The following is a 16,243-nucleotide window of genomic DNA, read 5'->3' as shown; positions in this document are numbered from 1 at the left end:
TAATATAGCTGTAAACATTTTGAACAAACTAAAAATTCCTTCTTTATTAAATTCTTTATTGTCAGGGTCTAAAATGCAGCTTCATAGTGACAATGGAGACAACATATTTATAGCAGTTCACAATCAGCATAGGAGGAGCTCAGCAACCCAATGGTAATGTTTTCATTAAAGCGCTCATACAACAAGGTACCGTGCTTGTCCTGTGCGCATTGCGGATCTGCAGAGTCAACTCAAGCCACTCTGCACCCTACAATATCTGCCATGTGACTGTGGTTTCCATGGTAGTCCATATCATTAATCATTATTAGCAAAGTGAAGAGAAAAAGCGAAAATGGTAAATACATTTTCCCAGCATTATTGCATTGTCAGCCATACTTGTCATAGAGAAAATCCTCCCTAGTATTTGCTAACCATACATTACATAGAGAATGTCCCATTGTCAGTTATACATTGCAAAGTAATAATCACCAATGTCTGTAATAATTTGCACAGCAAACCCATTGACAGTTGCATAATACATATATATGTAACGTTATGGAGGTGATTGCTGTATGACAAGAGAAATTCTTGTGCAAAGACTTTAATCTGTAATAAATGGTTGTAGCTCTGTTGAGATATCCTTTGTATGTACAAAGGAATTACCTGTAGCAGGAGGGAGGTGATTGCTGAGTGACAGCAGGAAGTGACTTCCCAGTTACCTAACGTCACCTTCTCACCTGTACAGGATGGAAAGTGAAAGTTGTGTAGGAGATCCCAGCAGCTGCTGTCATCTCTCTGCTGTCACTTGTAAGTTGGACGAAAGAAGAGATCTTAACATCATGAAAATGAAGATATTCCCCTCTTGGACATTGGAATATAAAAGAAGAAACATGGAGAGACTTGAGATTTACCAAAGACCAGCAGCGGAGAGACACAGTATAAACCAGCAGGTGAGGATATTATACTGTGTGTATGTAGAGTATACTGGGACTGTAATGTATTTATGTATAGATTTAAAGGGAATAATTTAGTGCTGTACAATGCATATGCTTATATTTTACTATGTGCACAGAAGGTTTCTACATAATGGAAATGCATTTTACGTGTATATATCTGGGAGCTCAGTGTGCACATATTGGGGCATTGTATGAATAGACTTGGGATGGTCTTGATGGGGATACTGAGATGCAAATATACACTGTTAATTGTCCCAGTACTCTTGCTAGTTATTGACTGTGTATGCCTATAATAGATATGTCTCTGTGTTTTTCAAAACTAAACTAAATCTAAGTGGGGTCTCACAGGGAAACTATTCATCTGTTCAAAATATATGGCCTCCATGTATGGACACTAACTCACATCATATACACAGGTTTCCAGGAGCAAAGGAAAATTACTGTATTCAGACCAGCAAATAAGCCATGGACATCAGACTGGTGGTCCTGACCCTTCTATTTGTGGCAGTGAGTGGATACCCGCATGGAAGACACTGCCCGGTGTCCCGATATATAACCGTGTCTCCCAATGATATCAACCTGCTGAAACAACTGCAAAGTGAATCAGTAAGTGTGATACATGATTATTTCTCATCTATTTACAGTGGTACCTGCTTTGTATCTAGATATTAGAGGGGATATATACCTACAACCAAGTGTACCACAGATTTGTCAAATGTAGTGTTAGCAAACATAGTTATAGTTAAGACAATAATTCTACGTTAATCATTTCCATGTTATTTGTCTATTTTTCAAAGTAATCATTGCTCAACCAACAACTCATATCCTTACCATGCTGTGACTGACTACCGCATCTGGCTCTCAGCACCATGTAAAAGTCTTGGCACAACCGGGCACGGTTATTCCTATCTTGTGCCGCTGTCCTATAGCTGCATCTTTCCACCGGCATATCTGTTAGAGATACAAACCCTACTGCAGCCTATCTGTGACTTAATGGATCTAACTCAATCCTATAATAGTCGAAATATCAGTGTGTATAGTATGTAAAAATAAAACCAATTATGTGTACAGTGAGCAGAGAACCACCCAGAGACCACTGATGCCATTGGCCGAGACCTAGGTGGTATTTTCACAAATCCAGGTCTGGGGACAGCTGAGCTGGGGACAGAAAAGCACAGACAGATCTAAGTATATTATAATGTGCTGGCTGTAGATGTAAACGATTTAGTAGAATGTAATATTTCTTTGAATATACTTATTAATGTTATGGACACTATAAAAAGACCACTCTACATAGGGAAATAGTTACAGATACACATTATACTGATCAAATGTCTGAACCTCCACAGGAGAAGAACATAACCAGCAATGCAATGAGATGTTACAGGAGAATGCTGAAACACAAGCCGTCTGTATGTGACCTAACGGTAAGGATAATATGTGTATACATCACATATCTCCTACATACACACTGTATAGATTCTCTTTCTATCCACACAGTAACACACAAGAGCTCTCATCTCCGCTCCTCCACGTATATAAGGACATATCCATGAGAACCTCTCACCTTGTTCATTCTTTTCTACAGCCGAGTGACCGCCTGATCCTGACCTTGGAGCGAGTGTCACTAACTGTTGACGTACTGGAAGATATGTCCACGTCTGCTCTGCCTGACCCTGTATCACAGTCACTTATGGTTTTCCTGAAACTGAGAGATGATCTGATGATCTGTGTAAGTTCTCATGTTCCTTGTGTCTAACATTTATATCTATCATGTTATGAACAGATGAATGTGAGGGACAGGGAGACACATGACATAGCCTCATTATCTCCTAATTCTCATTTACAGAAGGAGACACCAGAATACAGTGACCCGGCCTCCCAGCAGCTGAAGCCATGGCTGCATCATCTCCAACATTTTAAGGAAGTGGTAAGTGTCCTGCACAAACAATAGAATTTGTATTTATAGGTGACTAATAGAAAAGTGACTGCAATATTAGCGAATTTAACTAAAAAAAGAATATTATAAAAGAGAAGAGAGTGATGGAGAATAACCAGGAGCAGTAGGAAATGAATTGAACATTGAAGAAAGCACAGGGAAAATTGAGACGTTACATTAGGGATGGACAATGGACTTTAAAAGTGATGTCACACAAGAGCATTTCGTTCAGTTATAGGAAAGATCTCTATAACATCTTAGAGCACAGTTACTGCTGGCAGGAGGAAAAATATATGAAAAGCTCCACTTTGTAAGCAGCATTGCAATAGGTATCTAATCGCTCATGTGACCGGTGTAGGAGAAGTAACATAGACTTCTTAGAAGTCCGTCTTTCCTTCATCTGGTTTCCTGTTGGCCATATATACTTCTTATTCATGTTAACAGCGATAAGATCAGAAAATCTGCTGTGCATGACACTATGTAAGAACAACCCAGTGCCGTAACTAGACATTTCAGTGCCCTGGGCGAGACAGGGCACCGGCGCCCCCCATCAAAGTGGGAGTGACATTTGCCAAGTGGGTGTGGCCAACCTAATGTGGGGGTGTGGCTAGCACTTTACTGTAAAGAATTCTGCTACACATATTTGCAAATGCATGATATATATATCTATCAGAGCCGGATTTACACCTCATGGGGCCCTAGGCAAGATATTGGTTTGCCCCCCCTTCACACACACAGTGGCCCCTTACACACACATAATACACACACACAGTGGCCCCTCACATACACATAATACACACACACACAGTGGCCCCTCACACACACATAATACACACACACACACAGTGGCCCCTCACACACACATAATACCAGGGGCGGATTGGGAACTTAAAGTGGCCCTGGAAAAATTCTGAAAGTGGCCTCATGTAGGCGGGACCAATAAATGGTAGGCGGGGCAAATTGTAGGCGGAGTTAGCACTCCATTAGCTCGAGCCACATTGGTTTTTATACAAGGCAAATGCAATACGCTATGGTAAGCAGAGTCCGTCTATCACAGTTGACGGAGCTAACACACAAGTAGGCAAAGCATTGCACATGTAGGTGGAGCAGTCACAAGTAGACAGAGTCAGCACACCAGTGGATGGTGTATACACATTAGTTATGTAAGTGGAGCAGCTTAATCCAGCAGCAGGGAGTTCCCAGGGTTAGCATTAATGTAATAATAGTTGGGTCACCCACCGGATCAAAAAGTCTCAGTAACAATATAAAATTAAAAAAATAAAAAGTAAATCACACTGCTTCTGCATACCTGTATGCAAAACTGTAGCATGTCAAAACCATGCTGGTGTGTGCCTTAACCCCGAAGAAGAGGTTCCAACCTCCCAATGTTCCAACCTCCCAATGTTCCAACCTCCCAATCCACTCTTCTTGGAGTTAGGGATTTCAAAGATAAAAACCCACATACTTTTAAATAAAACTGTGATTACTTATACACACAAGCATGAACAATTAAAACATTTTTCTTTTTCAGATTAAATTAAAATACTCCCATGGATGCATCATACATATTGAATTGCAAGGTTTATACTGTTCTGCATGATAATTTAGCCAGTATTAGTGATACAAATACAATTTAAACAGCCTCCTAGTGACCGCCATACAAAATAAACAGCATCCTAGGGACTGCCATACAAAATAAACAGCATCCTAGGGATCGCCATACAATACAAAGAGCATCCTAGTGACTGCCATACAATACAAAGAGCATCCTAGTGACCATCATACAATACAGAAAGCATCCTAGTGACCGCCATACAATATAAACAGCATCCTAGTGACCGCCATACAATACAAAAGTGAATTCTAGTGACCATCATACAATGCAGAGTATCCTAGCAAACGTCATGCAATAGAGAGAGCATTCTTGTGTCAGCCATACAATGCAGAAGGCATTCTTGTGTCTGCAATACAGAGAGCATCTTAATGACACTATATAAAGTGCCCAGTGTGTCTGCCCCTGTATGAGTGGCGCCCTGTGTGTCTGCCCCTGGTATGAGTGCGCCCTGTGTGTCTGCCCCTTTATGAGTGCGCCCTGTGTGTCTGCCCCTTTATGAGTGCGCCCAATGTGTTTGCTCACCAACTATATGTTGAAGTACAGGACTAACAATTATTTAATTGAGGTAGAGAGAGCATAAAAGTCTGTATCTGCAACAGTTTGTGTAGTGACAATATTGGGGTTTTTTTTTTTCTTCACTTATCAAGTGATTACTTAGGCTGACACTGGATATTCAGAGAGGAACTAGAGGTTGTATATAATCTGCATTTATAGTGTACATATGGTGCTAGTGAATATGTAATTCTGTGAGTGTTAAAATACCTGCTATTTACTGCACAACTTCTTCATGTGAGTCAGTCAGGAAGTCAGAGGAGCTGTCCTCCACTCATCCCACCCCCCTGCGCTGTCACATTGGATCTGCAGCTGCGGTGATGTCATCACAGATGGACGCGTAGCTGTCTCCCAGTCAGCAATAGGATTTAATCCTTTCATCACCACCTACCCCCCGCTCAAGTGCCAACCTCCCTCCCTGCTCACTCCCCCCCCCCCCCCCCCGGTGACGCGAGTCTGGGGAGGGGCCAAAAAAAATATTATTTTTTTTTAACTTTTAATTTGCCACAAAGGGGAGAGTAGTGGGCGGCTGCTGCGCCCTCTCGGGCTTGCGCCCTGGGCGACGGCACCGCCCGCACCACCCTAGTTACGGCTCTGGAACAACCTATTCATTTTATTAGGACATGATCTTTACAAAGGACTAGAGAAAACAAGTAACAGAAAAGGTCTTGTGTGACACAACCCTAAAAGTTGAGAACTTCAATGAGTGACAGAGAAAGGACAGTAAGGTGGACTGAATTTAGGGATGGATCGACATGGACATAAGTAGAGAAGTAAAAAGAATGGAAACAGGAAAAATAAACAAAAAGTGGACTTGAAAACTCTGTTTTTACTGTGAAAGCCGTATTCATGGAGCAGTAATACTATTCAACAAGGTTATGTGCAAACAGGTTATTTACAATTTACTTTATTCTTCATTACAGGCATCACCAGAATGTGTCCAGGATGCTGTGTTACTCAGCCTCGTCTCGCTAAGGGTAGAAGATGTGAGTTGTTGGGCTCTAAGAAATCCATCAGTTGAAACTTAGAATAAGAGGAACTTAGAACTCTCTCTGTCTACACATGTCCATGACGTCATCGAGAGATCCCGGTTTCTGCTCTTCAGCCATTGGTGATCATCATTAAGTAGTGACTTGAAGAATACATGCAAATTGTCACTGATGGACTTGCCTGCTTAACCTACAAAGAGGTTCTCCTGCCTTCACCATTGATGGACCTACTTATTCATCCTATCAAACAATGATCAATACTCTGTTTCACAACCACTATTTATTTTATTTATAAAATAACGTATAATATACTTGTTCAATTTTAATAAGTTATACATTAGTCTCTATTTAATGACACCCTGGCTTCCTGGTGGATTAATTGGGGTTGTTAAGATTTGTTGTATTTTTTATATATTTATTTAAATATGTATTTATTTTTATAAATGTAACTTTTTTGTTAAAATAAAATTTACAATGTGAATTCTAATCCTAATTGTTTGAGCTGTGTGTCTGCTAAGAAAAGTGATCCATTTATTGAACATATTACTTTCTTTACAAAACATACTTTCTACGTCACTATCATCTAAGAAGTGTGTAATATATTGTGACAAAGGGAGGTGTTTGAGTCGAGACAAGTCGCAGGCCAGAGGTAGATCTAAGAGGGCGGGAGAGAAAGTATTTTGATATGAGATTTGAGATGTATGAAGGGGAGTGTTGTTGAGGGCTTTGTAGGTAAGGGTGAGTAAGTTGAATTTTATTCTGGAGGACACAGGGAGCCAGTGTAGGGATTTGCAAAGTGGTGCAGCAGATGTGGAGCGGTGAGAGAGGAAGATCAGTTTTGCAGCAGCATTTAGAATGGATTGAAGTGTGGATATATGGGTGTCAGGAATGCCAGATAACAGGAGGTTGCAATAGTCAAGACAGGAGATGATGAGAGAGTGGATAAGATTTTTGGTAGCATGTTGAGAACGATAAGGGGGTGTATTCTGGCAATGTTTTTAAGGTAGAGTCGACAGGATAGGGAGAGAGAGTCTGGATCTAAGGAATAAAGCAGAGGGTGGAGTCAAGTGTGACACCAAGGCAGAGGGCTTGGGAGACTGAGGAAATTGTGGTGTTATTAACAGCGAGGGAGAATTGAGGGCAGGTGGTGACTCTGGTAGGAGGAAAGATAATAAACTCTGTTTTATACATGTTGAGCTTTAGGTAGCGTTGGGAAATCCATGTGGATATCGCAGAAACACAGTTGGTTTCTTGAGATAGTACAGAAGGAGAGAGGTCAGCTGAAGAGATAAAGATTTGGGTGTCATCAGCGTAGAGGTGGCATTGGAGGTCGAATGAGTGAATTATTGCCCAAGAGGAGAGGTGTACAATATAAAAAGTAAAGGGAGAATAAAAGAGCCTTGTGGGACCCCAAGAGATAGTGGGAGTGGAGGAGAAAATGTTGCAGATGTAGAAACACTAAAGGAGCGATTCGATAGATAGGAAGTGAACCAGGAAAGAACTATGTCACGAAGGCCAATGGAGTGATGGGTGCGTAGGAGAAGACGTGATCTACAGTATCAAAAACAACAGAGAGGTCCATTAGAATTAGGCATGGAGAAAATGCCATTTGATTTTAAAGTAAGTAGATCATTGGTCAACTTTGTGAGAGCAGTTTCAGTGGAATTTTTGGGGGTGGAAGCCTGATTGCAGAGAGTCGAGAATGGAATGGTAGGAGAGAAAATGAGACAGACATTTGTACACTAATCGCTTAAATAGTTTAAAGGCAAGGGGAGGAGAGAAATAGGGCGGTAGTTGGAGAGATAGGCTGGATCGAGAGATGGTTTCTTTAGAATTGGTGAGATGAGCGCAGGTTTAAAGGAGGATGGAAATGTGCCAGTGGAGAGAGACAGGTTGAAGAGCTGAGTTAAATCAATAGTACCAAAAGCAGCAAAGAGTCCAAAAGAATGAGTATGGAGAAATTACCATTAAAATTTGCACTAAGTAGATCATTGGTCACTTTTGTGAGAGCAGCTTCAGTGGAATTTTGGGGGTGGAAGCCTGAATGCAAAGAGTTGAGAATGGAATGAGAGGAGAGAAAGTAAGACAGGCGTTTGTACACTAATCGCACAAGTAGTTTGGATGCAAAGGGAAGGAGAGAAGCAGGGTGAGAGATGGTTTCGTTAGAATAGGTGAGATGAGCGCACATTTAAGAGAGGATGGAAATGTGAGAGTGGAGAGAGACAGGTTGAAGAGGTGAGATGGAGGAGGGCATGCAGTGGAGGAGAGAGAGTGGAGTAGTTGGGAGGGAACAGTGTTGAGGGGACAGGTTGTTGGGTGAGATGATAAGATGAGTGCAGAGACTTCATCTTCAGTTACATGTCTTCAGTGTGTCTTCGTCTTCAGTGCCATGGCTTGGCTCAAATATTCTTAACAACTAACAGAAAAAAAATTCAGCCTAAACTAATTGTCCAAAACCCTTGTCCTTCATCTTCCCGATTGTGCGTGAGAAGGGTCAGGAGGAATCTGAAATTGATACTGAATTGATTGACCTTGACAGACCCACTGCCAGCTCAAGGTTCAATGTTACCACCAATGTCAGCACCACTAGTACCAATTGCAGATCTAGTGATGGCACTGAACATATAAGTCCTAGTCCACCACTACCATCACTGTACCCATTTACCCATTGAAGCATGTTGTATAGTAAACAAGCATGGTCATGATGTAAGCAGCTAACACTGTCGCAGGAATTTCTAAGGAAGAACATCATTACTAAACTCATCTAAAATCCTTCATCTTGTCAACATATATGGTGAGATGTCAGCTGGGACCCTTCACCGAAAGTTGTTACAGAACAAAAAACAAAACCCCTTACCCTCAACTGTAACCAAATAAACCTAAAATAATTATTTCCTTGTTAGCCCCCCTTTATTTTTCCTCTCTGGGCTGTTGCCCCTCTTACACAGCAATAGTTACAGTCCTGCCTTTACCCATACTCTTTTGGAGATAGTGAAGATTTTCTAAAGCTCTTGAATCTAGCAAACCTTCGTTAGAATGCTAATCATCACAGGTACTTTTTCTATGTTGAAATACCATACATTTGTCAGACTTTTTAAGTGACAGTGATGCTTAGTCTCAAAACTGCAGAGGGTTTGGTTATTAATTTTCCATTAGATATAAGGACCAGCGCTCAAAACAGATTACATGTGCCTTACTGCTCACTGGGTCACATTTCTGGTGTTTCTGTAGCAAATAAAAAGGCTTGGGAAAATTAATATAGCTGTAAACATTTTGAACAAACTAAAAATTCATTCTTCATTAAATTCTTTATTGTCAGGGTCTAAAATGCAGCTTCATAGTGACAATGGAGACAACATATTTATAGCAGTTCACAATCAGCATAGGAGGAGCTCAGCAACCCATTGGAAATGTTTTCATTAAAGCGCTCGTTCAACACGGTACAGTGCTTGTCCTGTGCGCATTGCGGATCTGCAGAGTCAACTCAAGCCACTCTGCACCCTACAACATCTGCCATGTGGGCAGCACAGTGGCCTAGTGGTTAGCACTTCTGCCTCACAGCACTGGGGTCATGAGTTCAATTCCCGACCATGGCCTTATCTGTGTGGCGTTTGTATGTTCTCCCTGTGTTTGCGTGGGTTTCCTCCGGGTGCTCCGGTTTCCTCCCACACTCCAAAAACATACTGTAGGGTAATTGGCTACTATCAAAATTGACCCTAGTCTCTCCCTGTCTGTCTGTGTCTGTGTGTGAGTGTGTGTCTATATTAGGGAATTTAGACTGTAAGCTCCAATGGGGCAGGGACTGATGTGAATGAGTTCTCTGTACAGTGCTGTGGAATTAGTGGAGCTATATAAATAAATGATGATGATGAGGATGTGACTGTGGTTTCCATGGTAGTCCATATCATTAATCATTATTAGCAAACTGAAGAGAAAAAGCTAAAATGGTAAATACATTTTCCCAGCATTTTTGCATTGTCAGCCATACTTGTCATAGAGAAATTCCTCCCTAACATTTGCTAACCATGAATTACATAGAGAATGTCCCATTGTCAGTTATACATTGCAAAGTCATAATCACCAATGTCAGTAATAATTTGCACAGCAAACCCATTGACAGTTTCATAATACATATATATGTATGTAACGTTATGGAGGTGATTGCTGAGTGACAAGAGAAATCCTTGTGCAAAGACTTTAATCTGTAATAAGTGGTTGTAGCTCTGTTAAGATATCCTTGGTATGCACAGAGGTATTACCTGTAACTGTAGGGAGGAGCTTGTTGTGTGACAGGAGGGATCCTTGTTATGTACAGAGGAATTACCTGTAACATGAGGGAGGAGCTTCCTGAGTGACAGGAGGGATCCTTGTTATGTACAGAGGTATTACCTGTAACAGGAGGGAGGAGCTTCCTGAGTGACAGGAGGGATCCTTGTTATGTACAGAGGAATTACCTGTAACATGAGGGAGGAGCTTCCTGAGTGACAGGAGGAAGTGACTTCCCAGTTACCTAACGTCACCTTCTCACCTGTACAGGATGGAAAGTGAAAGTTGTGTAGGAGATCCCAGCGGCTGCTGTCACCTCTCTCCTGTCACTTGTAAGCTGGACGAAAGAAGAGATCTTAACATCATGAAAATGAAGATTTTCCCTGCTTGGACATTGGAATATAAAAGAAGAAACATGGAGAGACTTGAGATTTACCAAAGACCAGCAGCGGAGAGACACAGTATAAACCAGCAGGTGAGGATATTATACTGTGTGTATGTAGAGTATACTGGGACTGTAATGTATTTATGTATAGATTTAAAGGGAATAATTGGAAGCACATTACCTGTTCTGGTTATATTTTACTATGTGCACAGAAAGTTTTTACATAATGGGAATGCATTTTACGTGTATATATCTGGGAGCTCAGTTTGCACATATTGGGGCATTGTATGAATAGACTTGGGGTGGTCTTGATGGGGATACTGAGATGCAAATAGATACTGACAAATTTCCCAGAACCCTTGCTGGTTATTGACTGTGTCTGTAAATAATGAATATGTCTCAGTGTTTCTCAAAACTAAACTAAAATTAAAACTAAGCCGGGGGGGGGAGGAGCTCGCAGAGATATTACACATCTGTTCAAAATATATGGGTTCCAGGTATGGACACTAACTCACATCATATACACAGGTTTCTAGGAGCAAAAGAAAATTACTGTGTCCAAACCAGCAAATAAGCCATGGACATCAGACTGGTGGTCCTTACCGTTCTATTAGTGGCAGTGAGTGGATACCCGCATGGAAGACACTGCACGGTGTCCAGATATATAACCGTGTCTCCCACTGATATCAACCTGCTGAAACAACTGCAAAGTGAATCTGTAAGTGTGATGTATGATTATTCCTTATCCATGTACACTGATATATGCTTTATATCTAGATATTAGAGGGGATATATACCTTCAACCAAGTGTACCACAGATTTGTCAAATGTAGTGTTAGAAAACATAGTTATAGTTAAAACTATAATTCTACGTCAATCATTTCCATGTTATTTGTCTATTTCCCTAAGTAATCATTGCTCAACCAACAACTCATTTCCTTACCATGCTGTGACTGACTACCGCATCTGGCTCTCAGCACCATGTAAAAGTCTTGGCACAGCCGGGCACGGTTATACCTATCTTGTGCCGCTGTCCTATAGCTGCATCTTTCCACCGACATATCTGTTATAGGAGAAAACCTTACAGCAGCCTATCTGTGTACTAAGATGGATAAAACTTAATCCTGTTGTAGACCATATTTCAGTGTGTATAATATGCAAAAATAAAACTATGTGTACAGTGAGCAGAGTACCACCCAGAGACCACTGATGCCATTGGCCGAGGCCTAGGTGGTATTTTCACAAAACCAGGTCTGGGGACAGCTGAGCTGGGGACAGAAAAGCACAGACAGATCTAAGTATATTATAATGTGCTGGCTGTGGATGTAAATGATTTAGTAGAATGTAATATTTATTTGAATATACTTATTAATGTTATGGACACTATAAAAAGACCACTCTACATAGGAAAATAGTTACAGATACACATTATACTGATCAAATGTCTGAACCTCCACAGGAGAAGAACATGACCAGCAATGCAATGAGATGTTACAGGAGAATGCTGAAACACAAGCCGTCTGTATGTGACCTAACGGTAAGGATAATATGTGTATACATCACATATCTCCTCCATACACACTGTATAGATTCTCTCTCTATCCACACAGTAACACACAAGAGCTCTCATCTCCGCTCCTCCACGTATATAAGGACATATCCATGAGAACCTCTCACCTTGTTCATTGTTTTCTACAGCCGAGTGACCGCCTGATCCTGACCTTGGAGCGAGTGTCACTAACTGTTGACGTACTGGAAGATATGTCCACGTCTGCTCTGCCTGACTCTGTATCACAGTCACTTATGGTTTTCCTTAAACTGAGAGATGATCTGATGATCTGTGTAAGTTCTCATGTTCCTTGTGTTTAACATTTATATCTATCATGTTATGAACAGATGAATGTGAGGGACAGGGAGACACATGACATAGCCTCATTATCTCCTAATTCTCATTTACAGAAGGAGACACCAGAATACAGTGACCCGGCCTCCCAGCAGCTGAAGCCATGGCTGCACCATCTCCAGCATTTTAAGGAAGTGGTATGTGTCCTACACAAACAATAGAATTTGTATTTATAGGTGACTAATAGAAAAGTGACTGCAATATTAGCGAATTTAACTAAAAAAAGAATATTATAAAAGAGAAGAGAGTGATGGAGAATAACCAGGAGCAGTAGGAAGTGAATTGAACATTGAAGAAAGCACAGGGAAAATTGAGACGTTACATTAGGGATGGACAATGGACTTTAAAAGTGATGTCACACAAGAGCATTTCGTTCACTTATAGGAAAGATCTCTATAACATCTTAGAACACAGTTACTGCTGGCAGGAGGAAAAATATATGAAAAGCTCCACTTTGTAAGCAGCATTGCAATAGGTATCTAATCGCTCATGTGACCGGTGTAGGAGAAGTAACATAGACTTCTTAGAAGTCCGTCTTTCCTTCATCTGGTTTCCTGTTGGCCATATATACTTCTTATTCATGTTAACAGCGATAAGATCAGAAAATCTGCTGTGCATGACACTATGTAAGAACAACCCAGTGCCGTAACTAGACATTTCAGTGCCCTGGGCGAGACAGGGCACCGGCGCCCCCCATCAAAGTGGGAGTGACATTTGCCAAGTGGGTGTGGCCAACCTAATGTGGGGGTGTGGCTAGCACTTTACTGTAAAGAATTCTGCTACACATATTTGCAAATGCATGATATATATATCTATCAGAGCCGGATTTACACCTCATGGGGCCCTAGGCAAGATATTGGTTTGCCCCCCCTTCACACACACAGTGGCCCCTTACACACACATAATACACACACACAGTGGCCCCTCACATACACATAATACACACACACACAGTGGCCCCTCACACACACATAATACACACACACACACAGTGGCCCCTCACACACACATAATACCAGGGGCGGATTGGGAACTTAAAGTGGCCCTGGAAAAATTCTGAAAGTGGCCTCATGTAGGCGGGACCAATAAATGGTAGGCGGGGCAAATTGTAGGCGGAGTTAGCACTCCATTAGCTCGAGCCACATTGGTTTTTATACAAGGCAAATGCAATACGCTATGGTAAGCAGAGTCCGTCTATCACAGTTGACGGAGCTAACACACAAGTAGGCAAAGCATTGCACATGTAGGTGGAGCAGTCACAAGTAGACAGAGTCAGCACACCAGTGGATGGTGTATACACATTAGTTATGTAAGTGGAGCAGCTTAATCCAGCAGCAGGGAGTTCCCAGGGTTAGCATTAATGTAATAATAGTTGGGTCACCCACCGGATCAAAAAGTCTCAGTAACAATATAAAATTAAAAAAATAAAAAGTAAATCACACTGCTTCTGCATACCTGTATGCAAAACTGTAGCATGTCAAAACCATGCTGGTGTGTGCCTTAACCCCGAAGAAGAGGTTCCAACCTCCCAATGTTCCAACCTCCCAATGTTCCAACCTCCCAATCCACTCTTCTTGGAGTTAGGGATTTCAAAGATAAAAACCCACATACTTTTAAATAAAACTGTGATTACTTATACACACAAGCATGAACAATTAAAACATTTTTCTTTTTCAGATTAAATTAAAATACTCCCATGGATGCATCATACATATTGAATTGCAAGGTTTATACTGTTCTGCATGATAATTTAGCCAGTATTAGTGATACAAATACAATTTAAACAGCCTCCTAGTGACCGCCATACAAAATAAACAGCATCCTAGGGACTGCCATACAAAATAAACAGCATCCTAGGGATCGCCATACAATACAAAGAGCATCCTAGTGACTGCCATACAATACAAAGAGCATCCTAGTGACCATCATACAATACAGAAAGCATCCTAGTGACCGCCATACAATATAAACAGCATCCTAGTGACCGCCATACAATACAAAAGTGAATTCTAGTGACCATCATACAATGCAGAGTATCCTAGCAAACGTCATGCAATAGAGAGAGCATTCTTGTGTCAGCCATACAATGCAGAAGGCATTCTTGTGTCTGCAATACAGAGAGCATCTTAATGACACTATATAAAGTGCCCAGTGTGTCTGCCCCTGTATGAGTGGCGCCCTGTGTGTCTGCCCCTGGTATGAGTGCGCCCTGTGTGTCTGCCCCTTTATGAGTGCGCCCTGTGTGTCTGCCCCTTTATGAGTGCGCCCAATGTGTTTGCTCACCAACTATATGTTGAAGTACAGGACTAACAATTATTTAATTGAGGTAGAGAGAGCATAAAAGTCTGTATCTGCAACAGTTTGTGTAGTGACAATATTGGGGGTTTTTTTTTTTCTTCACTTATCAAGTGATTACTTAGGCTGACACTGGATATTCAGAGAGGAACTAGAGGTTGTATATAATCTGCATTTATAGTGTACATATGGTGCTAGTGAATATGTAATTCTGTGAGTGTTAAAATACCTGCTATTTACTGCACAACTTCTTCATGTGAGTCAGTCAGGAAGTCAGAGGAGCTGTCCTCCACTCATCCCACCCCCCTGCGCTGTCACATTGGATCTGCAGCTGCGGTGATGTCATCACAGATGGACGCGTAGCTGTCTCCCAGTCAGCAATAGGATTTAATCCTTTCATCACCACCTACCCCCCGCTCAAGTGCCAACCTCCCTCCCTGCTCACTCCCCCCCCCCCCCCCCCCGGTGACGCGAGTCTGGGGAGGGGCCAAAAAAAATATTTTTTTTTTTTAACTTTTAATTTGCCACAAAGGGGAGAGTAGTGGGCGGCTGCTGCGCCCTCTCGGGCTTGCGCCCTGGGCGACGGCACCGCCCGCACCACCCTAGTTACGGCTCTGGAACAACCTATTCATTTTATTAGGACATGATCTTTACAAAGGACTAGAGAAAACAAGTAACAGAAAAGGTCTTGTGTGACACAACCCTAAAAGTTGAGAACTTCAATGAGTGACAGAGAAAGGACAGTAAGGTGGACTGAATTTAGGGATGGATCGACATGGACATAAGTAGAGAAGTAAAAAGAATGGAAACAGGAAAAATAAACAAAAAGTGGACTTGAAAACTCTGTTTTTACTGTGAAAGCCGTATTCATGGAGCAGTAATACTATTCAACAAGGTTATGTGCAAACAGGTTATTTACAATTTACTTTATTCTTCATTACAGGCATCACCAGAATGTGTCCAGGATGCTGTGTTACTCAGCCTCGTCTCGCTAAGGGTAGAAGATGTGAGTTGTTGGGCTCTAAGAAATCCATCAGTTGAAACTTAGAATAAGAGGAACTTAGAACTCTCTCTGTCTACACATGTCCATGACGTCATCGAGAGATCCCGGTTTCTGCTCTTCAGCCATTGGTGATCATCATTAAGTAGTGACTTGAAGAATACATGCAAATTGTCACTGATGGACTTGCCTGCTTAACCTACAAAGAGGTTCTCCTGCCTTCACCATTGATGGACCTACTTATTCATCCTATCAAACAATGATCAATACTCTGTTTCACAACCACTATTTATTTTATTTATAAAATAACGTATAATATACTTGTTCAATTTTAATAAGTTATACATTAGTCTCTATTTAATGA

At 41.4% G+C, this 16,243-nt stretch overlaps 2 protein-coding genes across 2 annotated transcripts; both read left to right on the top strand.

The window, feature by feature from the left end:
* The first annotated feature begins 1,400 nt into the window (after positions 1 to 1,400).
* LOC142101472 (interferon lambda-2-like) lies at positions 1,401 to 6,125 on the top strand. Its single transcript, XM_075185925.1, has 5 exons — positions 1,401 to 1,541; positions 2,285 to 2,362; positions 2,524 to 2,667; positions 2,785 to 2,865; positions 5,965 to 6,125. Exons 1-5 carry the CDS (start codon positions 1,401 to 1,403, stop codon positions 6,067 to 6,069), a joined length of 549 nt encoding a protein of 182 aa, XP_075042026.1. The 3' UTR covers positions 6,070 to 6,125.
* A 4,525-nt stretch (positions 6,126 to 10,650) lies between these two features.
* Positions 10,651 to 15,983, top strand: LOC142101471 (interferon lambda-2-like). The gene is made up of 6 exons (XM_075185924.1): positions 10,651 to 10,771; positions 11,210 to 11,399; positions 12,141 to 12,218; positions 12,380 to 12,523; positions 12,641 to 12,721; positions 15,823 to 15,983. The coding sequence occupies exons 2-6, from the start codon at positions 11,259 to 11,261 to the stop codon at positions 15,925 to 15,927; spliced, it is 549 nt and encodes a 182-aa protein (XP_075042025.1). The 5' UTR covers positions 10,651 to 10,771; positions 11,210 to 11,258; the 3' UTR covers positions 15,928 to 15,983.
* The last annotated feature ends 260 nt before the right edge of the window (positions 15,984 to 16,243 follow it).

This window comes from Mixophyes fleayi, chromosome 9 (genome assembly GCF_038048845.1).
Source record: "Mixophyes fleayi isolate aMixFle1 chromosome 9, aMixFle1.hap1, whole genome shotgun sequence".
Lineage (NCBI taxonomy): Eukaryota > Metazoa > Chordata > Amphibia > Anura > Limnodynastidae > Mixophyes > Mixophyes fleayi.
The sequence above is the reverse complement of the archived record's forward strand: the minus strand, read 5'-3'. Positions and strand labels throughout refer to the sequence as shown.